This window comes from Tinamus guttatus, unplaced genomic scaffold, assembly GCF_059628265.1.
Source record: "Tinamus guttatus ecotype Peru unplaced genomic scaffold, ASM5962826v1 Tinamus_guttatus_pri_ptg000710l, whole genome shotgun sequence".
Taxonomy (NCBI): Eukaryota; Metazoa; Chordata; class Aves; order Tinamiformes; family Tinamidae; genus Tinamus; species Tinamus guttatus.
Genome location: NW_028289244.1, coordinates 802841 through 821821, shown reverse-complemented (window position 1 = coordinate 821821; position 18981 = coordinate 802841). Strand labels below are relative to the sequence as shown.

Here is an 18981-nt window from a genome sequence, read left to right as displayed (position 1 = left end):
GGGGACCTTCTGTCTCACCTTGAGGAGGACATTGAGGAAAAGGTGGCAAACAACGGCAATTGACTGCTTGTTGCTATAAGAGCCTTCCTATGACTCACGGATGCTACCAGAATAACCCTTTACAGATCTGTGAAGTATTAAGAGCTCAACTTCTTTTTTGGTATTTGAGTTTGTTAAAACAGGAAGAGATAAAAGACTTCATTGTAATTTTTCGATATCTAGGGTGGAACCACTAGTATGACGCAAAATAATTATAAAAATAATAACCTAATAGTTAAAAAAAAAGGCACTACTCAGAAAATGTTTTGCTTTTCAGTTCTTTCTGTCCTGCAAAATCTTTGATGTATTTCAAGAAATTGTGTTTTTTTTTTTTCTTGGTCTCATGGAATGTTTATTTTCCTTCAAGTTCCATCTGTTACGCTTAAACAATTACTTCATAATTCCATGTTTAACTTAGAAAACTAAAGTTTAAATGAAAATATTTTCACTGAAAGCCTTGAAAACCTTCCTAAAACATAAAACCCGAAAAACGAAGGAAACAACGCAAAAGCCTCTGAAGCGTCGCCAACTTTGGATTTTATCGCGGTTTTCTTCCAGTCTTACGAGATTACGTCAGAAGGAAAAAAAAAAAAAAAAAAAAAAGGTTTTATTCAGAGAAGTAAGCGCGTTTGTGAGGCTTGTTCTTGCCAAGGGCGGCGGGACACGGGGCACCCTGAGGAGCGGAACTGAGGGCACAGCGAAGCGGCGCCGCCGCCTCAGCACCAGCCTCAGCACCAGGCTCGGCACCAGTCTCGGCACCAGGCCCGGTACCAGCCCCGCGCTCGCTCCGGTTCGCTCCGGGCCAGGCCGGCCGCGCGGGCGCCGCTCTGTGAGGAGCCGGCCGGCGCCGCGCAGGGGCGGGGCTACCGCTTGGCCCCACCCACAGCCTGGCGCGGCGGCGCGGCCCATAGGCCGGGCGGCGGCGGGAGTCTCGCGAGAACATCCTCCCCCCTCCCCACCGGCACGGCAGCGCGGCGCGGCGGCCCGACGGGATCTTTCGAGAAGTCCCCGCGCCCCGGCCGGCCGCGCGCTCCGCTCCGCCCGCCCGCCTGCAGCGCCGCCGCCCGTTTGAACGCGCCGGCCCCGCTCCTCCCGCCGGCCCCGCTCCCTCCCCGCCGCCAGCATGTCGGTGGTGGGCATCGACCTGGGCTTCCAGAGCTGCTACGTCGCCGTGGCGCGCGCCGGCGGCATCGAGACGGTGGCCAACGAGTACAGCGACCGCAGCACGCCGTGAGTGAGGCCGCGCGGGCGGGCGGGCGGGCGGCCCTTTGTTGGCAGCGCGGCGCGGGACTGCGCCGTCCCGCTCTGCGTGACCGGCTGGCCGCGGCCCCGGGTGTCCCCGGTGTACCGGGTGTCCCCGCGTGCCCTGCCCCGCCCCAGAGCCGGGCGGGTGCGGGCGACACAGGGAGCAGAGCCGGTTCCTGGCCCTGGTCCCTCAGAAAGACACTGGGACCCCAGGTGTCTCCTGCTTTACTGGGACCTGAGGTGTCTCCTGCTCTTGTAGAGCCCCAACATACCCGGGGCAGAGCTCGAGGAAGCTGCCCAGGCACCTCTTTCATGGCTTGTGTGAATCTATCTGTCTGTCTATGTATGTATGTATCTGTCTATCTATGTATCTATGTATCTATCTACCTATCTATATCTTCAGTCTTGATCCGCAAAAACTTGATCTTTAAGAGTATTGGGCTTCTTAAAACTCAGCTGAAATTGGCCTCCAGATTCATAGCTTGCTGGGGTGGAGGAAAGAAGAGTGAATGCGCGGGGCAACCCTGGAAAAGCCACTGACTAATAGTGCAACTCACCGGTGGATTTGGTCTTGAAGGGTGCTACATTTTACGGTCTGTTTTAATTCTGCTAACATAAACTGACTTCTTAGCACGCTTCTGAAGAACAGGGTGTGCTGCTTATCTCGAATAAGTATTCTTTTTCTAAGAAAAAATGAGAGAGGAAACTGAGGTAAAAGTGCTGAGAATGAATAGCAGAGGCAAATACAGAAGGAGAAGGAGCTTGTAGTGCACCAAACCTAGAGATGAGCTGGTTGGAAAGCTAGATCTTCTAAGTAATCCTAGAGCTATTACAGTGTAGTATGTGCTTATATTAAAATAGCTATTTTGGTGAGGGAACTGCATTGTCCAGAGTATTTTAGCACTTTCATATCTGTTTAAAAAGACCCGAAGCATGAAATGACCTTGCTTCTCACTAGATAATACCTCAGCTCTGTTTGCCTTCTGCTGTCTCCAAGCAATGAATAAATGGAGAATGGAATTTGTTAATTCACTGCTGTATACCAGAGTGTGGACTCACTTCTCCATGCATACCTTCAGCAGTGTTGAAGATGTGCTAGGTGGATGTACTAGGAAAATTTTAAAGTAGTTTTCTCAAAGCTGTAGGTATCTGTTGAGAGAGTTCAGATTCTACTCAATATATCTGAAATATGAGCACAAGCCTTACTCCCTGAAGGAGATTAATTACACAAATGTGTTCTGGCATGATCTTTTCCGGAAATAATTTAATTGGCAAAGGCCGAAGTGATTCAAACAGAGATTAAGTTCTGTTAGAAATGCTCATTTTGACCAAACTAATTTTTCTAATTACTGTTCTGAAGTGTGCGTGTGTGTGTGTGTGTGTATATATATATATGTATAAAGGTACGCGCACACACACACAAACCTATTTAAATAGACCTCTGTACACACTATTGGATACATGCAGAAAAAAATCTGGAATCATACAAATATGTATTAAAAATATTAATGACTTAAATGTCTGTCTTGGAAACAAAAGCCTCATTTAAAAAGTCAGTGTAGCTTTTATTAAAAGTCAGCCCTGGGGAGAGTCATGCAAGTTTGCATGGTGTATTTTCTGAAGAAATGATTTATGGTCAAGGTTAAGCATTATTTTATGCTTTGCATGTTGACATGCAAATTTCAGACAGGATTATCAGATAAAATTTAAGAATTTAAGTGCTGTTCTTTTGTGCAGACCAAACTTCCTCTCAGGATGAGGATGTCTCCTGAGCAGCTGCAAGGGGCTGGGGGGAGCAAGTGTAAAGTAGTGCCTGCAGGTAACTTAGTTCATGTGTATTAAGGAGGTTCAATATTCTCTTTAATTTCTATTCCGTTAGTCCTCTCATGACCTTTGCATTTATATGTTTCTATGCAAAATGTGACGTTACTTATTCCCCTTGCACTTAGATTGTGCAATACCTCCTTTTGTATTTTATTGGCTTAACTGTGGTGGTTCCTAGTGTGAACTGATTTGGGGAGTGAGAGGGGCAGAAAATTCTTCCCCTTCCTCCGCACTGCTTCCGTTTCAGCTGCTCTGGTTCCCTGCACGACTCTGCAGGGATTAGAGGAGAGGCCGTGTTAACTGGATGAGGATGAGAAGGGGCAAGGGGGCTGCTGAGTGTGACCCTCCTGCCTGGCCGGTAGCTGCATCACTTCCACCATAGTGTGAAATTGCTTCCTTGGGTCTCTGGAAGCTATTGCAGGTCGAAACATCTACAGTGGTGCGAGTGAGTCAAAGTTGTAGTGATTTTTGCAGTAAAGACAATTTTGGGTGGGATATTTGGTTGATGGATAGTTTTGGGGTTATTTGGAAGGCTTCACCGTCGATGCAGCAAGCTGTTTGGCTGTTTCTGTTCAGCTGTTTGGCAGAGCATGCATGCTCTAAAGCTGAGCAGGTGGCAGGCATGCTTAAGAAGAAAGCACACGCTTTTTTTGCTTTTGTTCCCAGAATATAGCGCAGAAGCCTATTTTCTGATGACTCTTTCTAGACTGATTTCTACCCTGAGTTGTTAGCCTGGCACCGCTGCAGAGTTCTGTACTGTTTCAGAACTGGTGAATTGGGGCTGATGGCCTGTGAATTCAGCAGCAAAGTAGCTGAATGTTTTCTTTGCCTGGGAGAGCAATAGAACTTTTCCATTACAGTTGATGTCTTGATTTCTTTCTGAAGCCCAGGGTGAATAACTTCATGACAAGTGTTCGTTATGTTTTTGCTTATGCTCTACAGCTCTTGTTTCCTTAGTGTTGACCTTAGGGTCTGCATAGCATAAACTTTCTTTTCATTAACTAATCTCTTCAACAATTGTTTTAAGTAACAGTTATTCATCAATGTTTATTCTATTGCAATGTATGCTTTAGGGTGGACCTTGTTTTCATCTGTTAAGTGGTGAATAAATGATGAGTAGATACAGAAACAATGTGGTTGTACCACTTTAGCCTTCCCTTCTGTTCATGGCAATTTGTTTGATCATCTGCAAACAGCAGCCTAAATTAAAATCTGTTTTTTGGGTAGCCCTGTGGCATAACCATGCTACAGAGCAGCTTCTTGATCTGCTGTATGGAGATCTACTTAAATATGTCGTTAAAATACGCTTTATTAATAGTAAAGAATCGTTTGACTCAAAGTATTTATGTTAATTAGCTTACTTTTGAGGTATGAAGAATCTTGATTAGAGAGCAAGGTGAGAAAAGGACTGGATTTAGCTTTGTTTTATGGCTCCTATGTTTTTTTGTTAAATACATAAATTAAGAGGTTTAGTGGGACTAGGAACTAGAACTTCTTCAATAGTGTGCTTTTTTTTTTCTTTTTTAAACTGTGAGGTATCAAAAAGTAGCTTGGGGTAAAGTGTGTTTTGTTTTACTTCTGTAATCTATGTTTTATTTCAAAGAAATTTCAACTTATTCAGAAGCACTACTTTAGAAGTAGTGTGAATAAGCTGTTTTATTTCAATATAGTTTAAATCATAGTTCTCTTCTTGACCTTAAAACTCAAATTAGAGTGTCTTTTGATCAAAATCCACAAGAACTAAATTTCTTCCAGTGCACGACCAACTTTCTTAAAGAACCAAAGGATGTTAAAATGTCTCTTGTCCATCAGTATTAAATGCTTCTGTTTAACAAAAATGCCACATGACACTTTTAATATAATGCAGTTTTAACAGTCATTGCCAGACCAGAAATTTTTCTTCTTTTTGTAGATCATGTATAGCCTTTGGACCTAAGAATCGCTCAATTGGCGCTGCAGCTAAAAGTCAGGTGAGAGTGTTACTTTGGTAAAAGCAACTACATGTCAAAATTGTGGCCGTTGTGGCTATTTCCCAGTGAAGATTGCAGATGTCTTTGGGGCTTCCGCTGCTTCGTGTCTCCTGAACAGCTGAGCCCCATTCAGCTGTTCAACTTGTAATGCTGCTTTATCATCTTGGGTAGAGATAAAAGGGTTATTAGTGTCTAGGAACTTACTGTTGTACGTAACAAATGTACAAAAAACATTTTTTTGCCTGTTAAAACATGGTGAATACTGGCATTATTTGCATTGCAAATGTAAACTCTAAATCTTAGCAATATCTTTTAATCCTACTTTAGTTTGTCCCAGTTTGTATGTCTTATGACAGCATTCGGTTGTGAGGTTTCACAGAGTTCCATTAAATGCATAATTTCAAGGGAGAAAAGGTGTAAACACGGCTCTTGTAAACTCTGCGGGATTGAATTAAAACCTAAATATTATCTTTGAGCTTCCTTGCTCATACATTGAACTTCTTTTATGTAGGTAGGTAAATATAATTTGAGGGCCAAGAGGAGGCTTAGTTTTTTTGTCCTGCTTGTGACATCTGTGTCCTACTGTCTTGTATCTTGTGTTAGTGTGAAACACCTATAAAACAATTTCTTTTGAAGTCCTCTACAGGAAGTGACTTTTCAAATGCTCGCTTTTTCTTAGCCTAAAATACCTAGAGATGTGTGAAGATTCAGTATCTAGAATACAAAAAAGACTGGACACAACTATGTTATCCAAGAACAGAAGAACTGTGCTAGAACTAAATGCAGATGTTTTTCTGGAGTTGAGTGTCTGCTTAGCTTAAAGAAATTCATTGGTACAGAGATCCAGTAGAGATGAGGTATGTCCTACAAAATAAACGTAGAGAAAATAAAAACAAGGTTATTTAGAATATAGACATTTGACCGAATCCCAGGTAAGCAGTACGTGGTACAACGCTTGCCACCTTTGTCAGTTACTTTGATTTTTTTTTTTTGCAGTATTTTCTTGCTCTAATATAAATGAATTAAATTTACATGCAATATTTGAAAACAAACTAGAGACTGAGTTTTAATTTTGCCATTGCACTAATTCCTGCTATTAATGCAAGCCCAACCACCTTAATTTAAGTTAGCAGGGACCCAAGAGGTTACTGCTTACTTCAAAATGTATTCACGACAAGATCCTTGAGCAGCTATTTAAGAATATCTGTATGTTGACTGGTCACATGAATCTGCTGGGCCTGAAGTGGAGTTTACGTCAATATGGTACTTTACCAGCTGAATTACAGACTGCGAGGCAGTACCAGGCTAGGATGCTAGGAAAGAGGTAAATGGGAAGGACATACTGCTGAAATATTGCAAAGGTATGCTACACACTGTATTATGGGAATTGCATTTTAGCTGATTTATGGTTTTTATATTAACATCTTGGCTCTATTTTGAGGTATGCATTTTAATCCCAAAATTCCTGTAGGCTATCTAGGAGATCAGAAGGAAGTTGCCTTTTAGCAGCTGTTCTGATACTGTTAAGATACAAATGACAAAATCTTTTGGCAAGGGAAGCCTCAGAATAGAACTTTCCATTGTCTTGTTTGAAATTCAGATGCTCCCCTGCCATCTTGTATTAAAGGCTTCTTTTCCTCTAGGTTATTTCAAATGCAAAGAATACAGTACAAAGTTTTAAAAGATTTCATGGTCGTGCATTCTCAGATCCCTTTGTTCAAGCTGAAAAAGCAAACCTTGCGTATGAACTTGTCCAGCTGCCAACAGGCTCCACAGGCATCAAGGTAAGGCTGGCATACTTGAAAAAGAACCAGAGGAGAAACTGGTAAAAATTCCTTTTTTATCTGTTCTGAATCTGCTGACTCTAGTTCCATTCTTTCATGAATAGAAGAACCTTAAATAGGGGATTATAAGGCTGCTAACACCTGGGGAGAGCATCTGCCTTAGGCAGGAGACTGATTTTTGCCCAGTTATACAACTGTTCTTCCTGGAAAAGCCCGTCTCGCACAAATTCTGCTGTAGCAGTGCTTTTCTTCTCTCCATGGTGAATGTGCGAGACAGCTACTTGACAAATGTATTTTATTCAGCTACTGCCCTGATATTGCAAAGATGTGAGAGATTAACTTAGTATTTCAGCTAAAACGTTTTTTAAAAAGTGTTTTCCCAGCAATGGCTGAGCTTCTCTTTTGGGATTGGGCAAGTGAGTTGTTAAGAGGGCAGCAGGGAGGAAGTTGTGATAGGTCCTGTCTAGCATTCAGAGGAAATCTGTGTCCCAAGAAGCTTTGTATAAATGAATTCTCAAACGTATTTTCCAGCCCTTATAGTTTGACGTCTTGTAATTGCCGTGCACAAGCTAACCTAGCATAGCAAAAGTTGTGTAAAAGTGTGTTTGCTTTTAGGAAAGAAATCTATATATGTTTTTTATACTTGTTGCACATGGCTTTTATCGTAGTATGATATATGTGTATATATACACACACACAATTTTTTTATTTAAGGTCATGTACATGGAAGAAGAAAGAAACTTTACTGTTGAGCAGGTGACAGGAATGCTCCTTACCAAATTAAAAGAGACTGCTGAGAATGCACTTAAGAAGCCTGTTGTTGACTGTGTTGTTTCTGTAAGTGTGATAATTGTTATACTGGGTTAGTATCATAAGTTGAAAGGCTTGATGATAGTAGCATTAAATTGCCTACTAAATTTAAAATATTCAGGTCTTTATCCTTTCTACTTAAAACTGACTGCTACTCTTCCTGAAAACTAGATTTACGTTACTAATGGTAAAAATCTCTTAAATTGCTGCTAATTAGTAAACCATATTTGATAGATAACTAAAAATAAGTGGCTTTCACTTCTAAAATGCAGGGAAATTGTCTAAAAAAGCCGGAGGGTGGTGCTTGATATAGCTTGTTTGTTTGTTTGTTTTTTCTTTTTTTCCCTCCTGTCTTGGAACTGAAGGCAAACTTGAAGACTACCTTCTACTATGTAATTGTGCTTTATACTGACTCTATTTACTTGTCTGTTTGCTATAGATGACTTCTCTGAAAGTTAATATCAGCTCTCTGATCTTCTTGTAGGTTCCCTGTTTCTATACAGATGCAGAAAGGAGATCTGTGATGGATGCTACACAGATTGCTGGTCTCAACTGCCTGAGGCTAATAAATGAAACAACTGCAGGTTGTTCCTTTCTTTTCCTCCATGTCAATCACTTAATTTTGTAGTTTTACAAGATAAAAGGGTTTTTTTTTAACCTGTCACTGACTTGTGCTATCTGGAATTACTGCTAGTTTTAGAAATGGGACTGGTTACTCTTAAATGTTTCTTAAGCCACAATCTGTTTTCCGTTGCTTTACAGAAGCTTCTATAAAAATCTTCCTTCAATATCCTGGTTTTCATGCAGCTACTCTCTGGACTAGGAGACTAGTAATGTTTAATGGTCTCTGGATTAATATGTTTAATGGTCTTCCATGTTGGACTACTATTGGGACTTTTAAGATGTATTGTACATCTTGAAAAATAAAATGGATATTAATTATATTTTTTAATGCTCTAACAGTTATTACTTAGGAAAAAATAACCAGAAAAGATTGCACTAAATATTTCATTTCTGTTTCTGTATAGTTGCCCTTGCGTATGGAATCTATAAACAAGACCTGCCTGCCTTAGAAGAGAAGCCGAGAAATGTAGTTTTTGTGGATATGGGGCATTCTGCATATCAAGTCTCTGTTTGCGCGTTCAACAAAGGAAAACTGAAAGTAAACAATTTGTTACTAATCTTTCAATTAACACTTAAAAATTAATCTGTACATGCATGGACTACAACAGGCAAGCTTGTGCACGGACAGCTCAATTTTTTCGACTTTCTCTGGATTTAAAAGTAGGGCAGAGAACTAGAGCACTTTAGTGGTATGTGTAGGAGACAAACATGCCTTAATTGGCAGACTTGTGGCAAAAAAAAATTGCTGTTAAAAGCACTATAGTTTCTGACAGCATGCTGCTGAAAAAAAAAAGAGCAAGTGTTAAAACAGGAATTTGTAGAGTGATACAGGTGTCAAACATTTTACCACTCACTATGCTACTCATGTAAAAGAACTAAGGCATTCTTAACTTTCACAGGATAATGTAATTAAGCAAGTTAGATTTCTAAATGCAAGTTAAATTTCTAAAAGAGGGTAAGTTGTCAGAACACTGCTTTTTCTAGCAAATACCAGAATTGCTTAGTTAGCCTCTTGCTAGGAGATAGAGTAAGGTTTCTGTAAGTTATCTGTTGATACTAGAGAAAGGTTGGAGAATAAGCACTGCTGTTGAGAACTGAGCATAAGTGCCTTGCCATGCAACACTGCAGGCAGGGTAATGTGGTGCTTCGTGACTATTCTAACAAAAATCGAGTTCATAACGTGGTGAAAGAGAGTCAGATTTGATAGATGGGCTACAGATTTTCCTAATAGATAATTCCTTCCTGACAAATTAACACCTATTTGTAGGAGTTAAGCACACTTATTCTCTAGTTTTATTTTTAGCTTGGCGTAAGCGTGTTCCACCCTTATGAGGCATCAAATATTAAACTGGGATATGATTCAAAGTGACAGTGGCTAAGCAGGGCTTGGAAACTGTGCTGGTCTGCTCATAGCAATTACCAAACAGACTGTGTGCTAAGTCCAGCCAAGTCCTCTTCATTTTTTTTTTAAAGACTTCTCTTAATGATAGAACACTGGGTGCCGAATTTCCTTTTTAGCATTTGGGATAGCAAATCTTTGGTACAAGAATTGCAGTGTATTCTAGTTGCATGTGCCAGAAGGAGAAAGAATCATTCATGAAGTGAGGAGAGGTTTACTATTTTTGTAGCTATTAGAATTTGTTTGTTAATGCTGGTTCTTCTGCCCCAGCACCATTTTGAACATAGCATCTCTAACACGAGCTACAAAAGGGATAGGATAATCGTGGTTTAAATTCCATAGGCTTTTTAAAAAGTCATATATCCTTTGGGACTTCTGAACTGTTACTGTAGTTGCCATTCACATAAAAGATCAGATGTTAGTAAACACGATGTAATTGCTACTTAGATTGCCTGGAAATATAAGAATAGCCTGATTCTTGCCAGCAGTACCAGATATGTGAAAGATGGATATAGGATATAGCTTTGGGGATGAGTTAGAATTCTAGAAGTGTTCATCAGAAGACCCTACCGGGTTTGGCAAGGGCAGAAAAAAATCTTCAGGACTTCCTGGTTTTATTTCTTGATTTTATTGCCCCAATATAATTCTTCCTGTGTAGTAACATTGCAAAAGTTCTATGCAGAACTTTGATTGAAGGCTAAAATGCATCTTCAAAGTAGTGGTTTGATATTAGCCACTAAAAGATTTCGCTAAAGTAATGACAAACTGTGCTGTTACTGAAGAGTTGACTTTTTTAAAGGTTCTTGCTACATCATTTGACACAACCCTTGGAGGCAGGAAGTTTGACGAGATGTTAGTTGAATACTTCTGTGAAGAATTTGGAAAGAAATATAAACTAGACATCAAGTCAAAGATCCGGGCATTGTTGAGACTGTACCAGGAGTGTGAAAAACTGAAAAAACTGATGAGTGCTAACGCTTCTGATCTGCCAATGAACATAGAATGCTTCATGAATGACATAGATGTCTCTGGAACCATGAACAGGTAATGGTCATACTCTCCATAAAGGTAAATTTTAGAACCCACCTCATTCAAGTCACTTCAGCCAGGAGAGAAACTTATTAAATACAGGTGCTTAGCCCTGGAGTGGGGAAGGAAATGTAAGAAGAGCTTGTGGAGGGGGTACTACTCAAAATGGTAGTGTTTAATGCTCTTGACTTTGGAGAAAGGGCAGTTGATGCTGCAGGGATGCCTGGGATACTGGAGCTGAGTTAATGTACTGGAAAGCGCAGGAGCAGGTTTAGAGAGAACACAGCAGTAGTCCAGAGCCAGCCTTGCACTCCTTCAGGTCGGGAGTTCTCTTGTATTTGCAGTTTTAACTTGTGGGCTGTCTCTCTATTTATGGCTTCCTTCAACAGAAGCAAATTTTTAGAGATGTGTGATGGTCTTCTTGCAAGAGTCGAGGCGCCCCTTCGCAGTGTGCTGGAGCAAGCCAGTAAGTGTGTCTGCATTCTGGATTCTGAACGCAGAAAGAGGAAACATCCTTAATGCAGGCTTTCCTTGGATGTTGGCAAAACTTTAGCAGATTGACGAGTAAAGTTAACTTGCTTAGCAGTTACAAACTTTTTGAAACTTTACACGCAAGCTAAGATCTGGCTTTCTCGTTCTCTAACTTAAAATTCTGAGCAACAAGCTTAATGTTTGGTTTGGTATAATCTTGTTAGCATTTTCATGCAAAACTGAAAATTTTAATCTATTAAAAACTGTCTGTCTGCTTCCTAGAGTTAAAGAAGGAGGATATTTATGCAGTAGAAATAGTTGGTGGTACCACAAGAATTCCTGCTGTAAAAGAGAAGATCAGTAAATTTTTTGGCAAGGAAGTCAGTACAACTTTGAATGCAGATGAGGCTGTTGCACGAGGTTGTGCACTGCAGGTAAGGAAAATGCAGAGGGTGCTGCTGTGCTTTAGCTGTGAATGCTCTTGCTGACATCCATTGTCATTTTAGCTAAAGATCACAATATCAAGTGACAAGAAGAGCGCTTCATGTGTATTATAGAATAGATTTCAGTGAACTCTAGGAGCGTGGTTGGAAGAACACAAATGGCTGGTTTCTAAGTGATTCCTTGTGCTGTTCGTCTAAGCCAAATGAGTGCAGAAGCAAGTTTGTTGCTGTGAAGCATGTGCTCTGCTTCTGCTGTAACTGGAAACTAGCAGTCTGGTAACATATGATGAGACTTCCACCTCCAGGCTCCTTCGCCTAGGTTAAACAATAAAACAGGATATTATGACAAGCTTATTAGCTGTCCTATATGTCAGTTGCTTAATTACATGGATAAAAATGAGATATTGAGAAAGCTAATGTGGCTTGCATTGATTCAGATTCATTGGTAAATGATGAATGTAAAGGCTTGAGCTGCATTAAATGTTCTGCATAGTTCCTAGCTATAGCATCATCAAGGGTGCCTTAATTTTGCTCTTGTCACCTTATTTTCCTCCTTCAAGGGTTAATATGTGCTTATGTGCTTATTGCCCTATTCTGCAGGGATACAAACCAGTTGCTAGACTTGGCTCAAATGGACTTTTGTCTAATGGGAGTTGGGGGCCATGGGGAGAACTGGTACTGTGTCACTCTGAAGAAATCTGGAAGCCCCAATTAAAGTTATGTTGGCATCAAAACAAAAGTAGTTGAAACATAGAACCATTTTGTTGTTCAGTTGACTAAGTTAGAATTTGTGCACTTCCATTTTTGGACTGAGCAAGTGATTGTACCTTCATGAAAAGGAAGAGTTCATAAAAGCTTCTGATCTTTACTGTGCAGTTCCATCAGTTATTAGACACCTTTAACTTAGAATATGCCTACGTATTAAACAGATGAAATAACTGCTTGTTGAACTGAATTACTACTCACCTCAAGTTTCAGCTGGTATAGTAAGAATGTCTTTTGCTCTTTCAGTGTGCCATTTTGTCTCCGGCTTTCAAAGTGCGAGAATTTTCTATCACAGACTTAATACCATATCCTATTTCTTTACGATGGAATTCACCAGCAGAGGAGGGGTTAAGGTAAAAAAAAAAAAAATCAGATCTTTTGCATGATTATATGCAGATAACTAGATAGAGGTTTTTGAACAGTACCCATTTAAATGTTCAAATTCTGATAGCTTGCTTGTCTTAAGTTAGTGGCAATAAAAAGCCAAGACCAGATCAACATTTGGAAATTTTTATTTCTTATATAGCTGTTGCTCTTAGGAATGTAATTTAGGATTTTTTTTGTCACTTACTGCTGTATCTTAAAGGAAAGCTCCATGTAAGAATGTTCTGTGTTTATCCTGCATCATCTTGCATGCTAAACATCTGAAGACAAGTGCTCTGCTCTCTTGCAGTGACTGTGAGGTCTTTCCCAAGAATCACACGGCTCCGTTCTCGAAGGTGCTCACGTTCTACAGGAAGGAGCCTTTCACTCTTGAGGCATACTACAGTGCTCCCAAGGAACTGCCTTACCCAGACCCTGCAATAGGTAGTTAAGGGTCTTCTCTATTTTTAAACATTTGTAATCGTGCATGTTTTTTGGGACTTCTTTATAATTAGGTAGTCTAGAAAGTGCCACAAATGCTGTAGTAAGTGCTTCATGAGTCATGGATCTACAGGTAAAATGAGTGGAGCAATGCAGAGCTTATGGGCGGATAGTCTAAATAAAGAGAATTTCATTGGTTAAGCAAACGTAGAAAGGGCATCCTCAGAACTGTGCAGTCTCTTACCAATTACTATTCTACCAATAACACCAGCTTTTACAACATATCTTAGACATGGAAAGTCCTGAGAACTATGCATTCTGGCATTTAGTGAAAAATCAAGTTGTTTGGCTTTGAACAGGATTTAATATTCTCTGCGTGCATTATAATCTGTTATGAGCAATAATCAGGATTTATTGATTTGTATTAATCAACAGTATTTTTTCTTCTTAGCTCATTTCTTGGTTCAGAAGGTCACACCCCAGACAGATGGATCCAGTTCAAAAGTCAAAGTGAAAGTTAGAGTCAATATCCATGGCATCTTCAGTGTGTCAAGTGCATCTTTAGTGGAGGTTCATAAATCTGATGAGAATGAGGAGCCTATGGAAACAGACCAGCATGCAAAAGAGGAAGAGGTAACAGTTACTTTTTATTTATTTATTTCTACCTGGCAAATCACTGTAATAGTTAAGCACAATTGGCCAAGTTCTTGTCAGATTCTGAAGCTTCTAGAAGGACTGAGTAAGCATTTTAAGGAACTAAAAATAAGATGTCATTAACTGAAACTGGGACTGAAATATAGATGAAATTCCTGATCATGCTAGGATGATCTGTTGCTTCTCTGAGCAAAGACTAAAGCCCACAATGTACCACTTAAGACTACTTAAGTTTTCCTTCTATTTCTTCACTTGTGTATTGTGTAAAGGAAGTGATGAATTGAGTCTTTTTGTGAATTTCAGAAAATGCAGGTAGACCAGGAGGAGCAACAGAAAACTGAAGAACAGCAGCAGGCCCAAGCTGAAAATAAGGCAGAGTCTGAAGAAATGGAGGTAACGTACCTGTATCTGAAGAAAATGTGCAGTGGATGCGCCCAGCCATGGCTGTAGCTGGAGCTCTGGAGGCTAAATTTTTATTTGAATAAACCTGTCTGTGTTGCGTAGAGCTTAAAATACATAAATAGCATAAACTGATGCAGATGTGTCAAGTGACCTAATACTGGATACATTGGTGAATTCTCCCGTCTATGGAAGAAATAATGAATTAGTTTTCAATAACTGAAATATGAGGAAAAAGTCTTTTAGTGTGAACACTGGCACCCTCATGAGTGTTCAGAAAAGGCCACAAGATGCATTATTTTCCTGACCTTTTTGGCAGTTAGGTGTAAGAATCGTGGTATATAGTAATGCCGTTTACATAGTGGATGTAATTAGAGCAAGGGATCATATCAGTAATAATATCTTATCACTCTTGAATACTGAACTTGAACTGACTGGTGATTGATGCTTTGAATATATTTCCTTAACACAGACTTCTCAGGCTGATTCAAAAGACAAGAAAGTGGATCAACCGCCTCAAGCCAAGAAGGCTAAAGTAAAGACTACTACAGTGGACCTGCCCATTGAGAACCAGCTGGTGTGGCAGATAGGGAAAGATATGCTGAACTTATTCATTGAGAATGAGGTAAACTTGTGCTTTGGTTGCCTAAGCCAGAAGTTTCACTAGCAGAGCTCCAAAAATTTTCCTGTTCATTAAACATAGTTAATTGCCAAGGGTGGGCAAGGAAAGATGAAAAGGAAAAACATGCATTTTTTTTTTCTCCAGGCTGGACAACAGGGTCCATGGAGCTCAAATATATTATCCTGTTAAGTGAATGTTGTAACTCTTCTATTGAAGCTGTGCTTTGCAGCTATAGGACACAAGACAGCAAGTTAAATAGGGTGATTTTTCCAAAACTTTTTGCATTTATGAGCTGCTTAGTGACCACTAGCACTATGGTGGATAATCCCATAGCCGGGGCAATTAGGTCTTTACTATATTTCACCAATCGTAAGCTGAAATTAACTTCTCATGTTGTCTGCTTAGAACAGTTCTCTAAATGATCTATTTCAAAGCCTTAGCCAAGGCTTAAGGTATCAGGTACCAGGTATCCTGGTAACCAATACTGAACAATTAACTTTTTAGTTGACTAATTTGAGGACTTCTTCACAGGGTAAGATGATAATGCAGGATAAGCTAGAGAAGGAGAGGAATGATGCCAAGAACGCAGTGGAGGAGTATGTGTACGATATGAGAGACAAACTCTGCAGTATTTATGAGAAATTCGTAAGTGAAGATGTAAGTATTATTAGCTTGATCGTCTTCTAATACTTTTTATTGCAACAAACGATCACATTTTATTGGTCTTTTTACCTATCAGATATGTTTGAATGCCTGGGTATAATTATTTTCAGAATTTAAAGTCTGTACTTGAAGAAATACCTTTTTAACCTCTCTGGCTATGAGTATAACCTTTCTAAGTGTGGACCAAGTGAAAATTAGATGGTATCCAGGATACATTGTGTGTTCTTTTTCCACAACAGTTGAAGCAACTGAAGTTATCAGTGTGTTTTCATATGGAAGGAGAGTGAGTGCTTGAGCGATCATTTTGAGGCAACCTCTTTCATTTTGCCTAGAGAGTCTCCACTATTACAGGACTCTTGCCAGCAAGGTGTACCCTAGGTGTCTAGATAGCTGTGCCAGAGCTGAACTGGGTCAGGAGGTGAGATTCCTGCCACCTTTGCCAAAGATGGGTTTCACTCTGGTCGCAGTCGTGCTCGTATAGTCAGTCACAAGGCAAATGGGCAAAGCAGTAAGATGGACTTGTGCAGTCTGAGCACAGCCTACTTGGGAGACTGAGTGCCAGAGATGGCTCCTCCTTAGGCCAGCTTTCCCAGGAAGCTAGGCTGAAGGAAGGCATAGTTCTGTCATCCTGCTTTTAATGACAAAAAAACAGCTTTAACTTCTTCACACTCTAAAAATGTAACCCTTCATAAGAGTCCAAATATCGTTTAATCCCATGTAATAAATTCTTATTTAAGTATTTATTTTGTATGGATTGCTTCAGGATAGAAATAGTTTCACCCTGAAGCTGGAAGATACAGAAAATTGGCTTTATGAAGATGGCGAAGACCAACCCAAACAAATTTACATTGATAAATTAGCAGAACTGAAGGTAAGTGTTTTAAGTTCTTTAGAAATTTACCAAATCTAGAGCACTTCATTCAAGCAGGGGGTTAGCTTGCTGTTTCAAATTAGCACTGATAAACCAATTAACCTGTTATAGTAAGTGTGTAAGGAATAAACTTCCAGTTGGTCTTGTATCAAGACAAAGCCGTTCGAGGTGGATGAGACCTTTTCCCATATGAGGGGAGGGAAGAGTGCAAGGTTCAGAACGCTTAGCAGTGCTCAGCAATACTGTCAGAACTTGCAGCAGCTCATTACGCTGCTGGCTGGTTTTTGATATCTGTCACATTTTGTTTCAGACTTTGGGTCAACCTATTCAGGCAAGATTTCAAGAATCGGAAGAAAGACCAAAAGCTTTTGAGGACTTGGGAAAGCAAATTCAACAGTACATGAAAGCTGTTCATGCATTTAAAGCAAAGGTATTTCCATGCTTAACTTCAGGCAAATGCAAGGCATTGTTGCAAATCTAATTGGATTTTTAAAATAAGCTTCTTTCAGCAGAAGGCTGCTGGCAACCTCCTGATTAGATTCTCGGTTCTCAGTGCAAATGGAATGTTAGTTTGAAAATGTGCTTTTAATCAGTTGTTGATTCCCTCATGAAGGAAGAATAGCTGCAGCAGCAGAACTTCAGTTCTCTGATTAGAGAGCTGCAGGAGACCTGCTCAACTGCCCTGTTAACTCAAATAGCCCTCTGGGTAAATGGAACTGCTGTTTCTAGTGTTTTGAAGTCAAAAGTTTGAATGAAGAAATAAGCAGTTGAGATTTCAAATAAATACTTATACAGCCACTTGGCTGTTTCAGGATGAGCAGTATGATCATCTAGACGAAGCGGATATAGCAAAAGTGGAGAAGAGCGCAAATGAAGCTATGGAGTGGATGAATAACAAGCTCAATCTTCAGAACAAGAGGAGTCTCACTTTGGACCCCGTTATAAAAGCTAAAGAGATACAAGCCAAGACTAAAGTAAGTCTTTCTGCACCCTTTGCTGCATTTCTGAGAGCATGACCATTTCACAGTCTAATTGTTTGTGCTGTGAGGTGACAAACTGGTAGAAGGGCAGTGCTGGAGTAATACCTGTTAAATTGGAGTTGGTGGAACATCAGCGTGCAGCTTGGACTATGCAGCTGCTCTGGTCCCTGGCCGATGGGATCTCTAGGTTGAAGTACAGCGGCTGCGCCATGAAACGCTTCTAATGCTTCTGTTCCTGTGTTTTCTAGGAATTGACCAGTATTTGCAATCCTATAGTCACCAAACCAAAACCCAAGGTTGAGCTCCCAAAGGAGGAGCAGAAACCAACCGAACTGAATGGACCAGTAGACGGGCAGGGCGACGCGAGCAGCGGGGCCCCGGCTGCTGAGGAGAGCGCTGCTGCGCCTGCCCCCACGGCCACGGAGAGGAAGCTCCCCGAGATGGACATTGACTAAACGTCAGAACCTGTTTATATTACTGCAAATTACAATAAAGCTTTAAGTTGTCAACTTTGTATGTTCTGAATACAAATTGAAGCCAGTGAATACCACAGGGCTCTTGGTAGTTTCTGAAGAGGCTTGGTCAGTGTCAGAACACTGAAGTAGCTTCCTACTTGGTCAGATAAGCTGTATCTCTTGCCATAATGATTGTATTTAGAAGTTTCTGGTACTCTTACTAACAGAAACAGCCATAAGCTGATCCTCTGGTTTTAATCATCTTTATGCTGAGTCAGTCTTGTTCTAAAGAAGTGAGGCAGCAAAAATCTTCAAGTCTAACTTGCCACACACTTGTTTCATCCACTCTCTTGTGGCTTATAGCAACAGTGCTCGTAGTGGCCGTTAATAGCAAGGAAGGGAGGAGATGAGAGAGGCATCGCTTCTTCTAGAGCCTCGAGTCTTTCATTTGCTTGTTTTAATCTAGCCCTTGCTTTGTTGTTAACACCCTACCTGAGATGTATTTTGACCTGGACTGCATTGGCAATATTTTATCTACACTTGAGCAATTAATTGCTACACAAGGTATGCAAAATATTAGGTAGTACTACTCCTATGTTATTCAGTAGCTGGTATCCTCACATCATGGGTAGTGAGTCCAAACTGGAACTCTGTTATCAGATATGTAGAGTAGCAACTATAGGCTCTTACAGATCAGCCTCTGAATGTGCTCTTAACTGTCAAAGTGTGTATTCCTGGCAAGCTCCCCAGCTAATCAGACCATGTAACCTTCTCTCTAGTTCAATTAGCTGCTTGTAGAAAGAATGAAGACTTGTATCCTGGCTGCCTGCGCCCATGGGTGATTGACTGGTTCCTGACTTTCTTTACGGAGGGTTATGCTTGCTTCCACAAGGCCTTCGTCTGGACTGCATAATACTTCAAACAATGACAAATTTGGCATTCTTCTATGAGCTTTACACAGTGATTTGCTTCTAGTATTGATTGTCATTAAACTTGCAAACATTAATTTGTATGTGTTCAACTCCCCAGTTGAAGCACCCATTCAGATATTGCAAGAAATAAATGCACTGGATTCTACTGGAGTACCTTGCTAAACTGTTGATTATGAGGGAGAGAGTTTTGTCCCGAGG

General features: G+C 40.5%; 1 protein-coding gene across 1 annotated transcript; it reads left to right on the top strand.

Moving 5' to 3' along the window:
* The first annotated feature begins 1134 nt into the window (after positions 1-1134).
* On the top strand, positions 1135-17905 carry HSPA4 (heat shock protein family A (Hsp70) member 4). The gene is made up of 19 exons (XM_088536813.1): positions 1135-1269; positions 5021-5078; positions 6722-6862; positions 7577-7699; positions 8157-8256; positions 8701-8834; positions 10495-10739; positions 11114-11190; positions 11478-11629; positions 12650-12756; positions 13077-13210; positions 13659-13840; positions 14165-14254; positions 14733-14885; positions 15414-15539; positions 16309-16416; positions 16727-16846; positions 17229-17390; positions 17645-17905. Exons 1-19 carry the CDS (start codon positions 1163-1165, stop codon positions 17849-17851), a joined length of 2526 nt encoding a protein of 841 aa, XP_088392939.1. The 5' UTR covers positions 1135-1162; the 3' UTR covers positions 17852-17905.
* The last annotated feature ends 1076 nt before the right edge of the window (positions 17906-18981 follow it).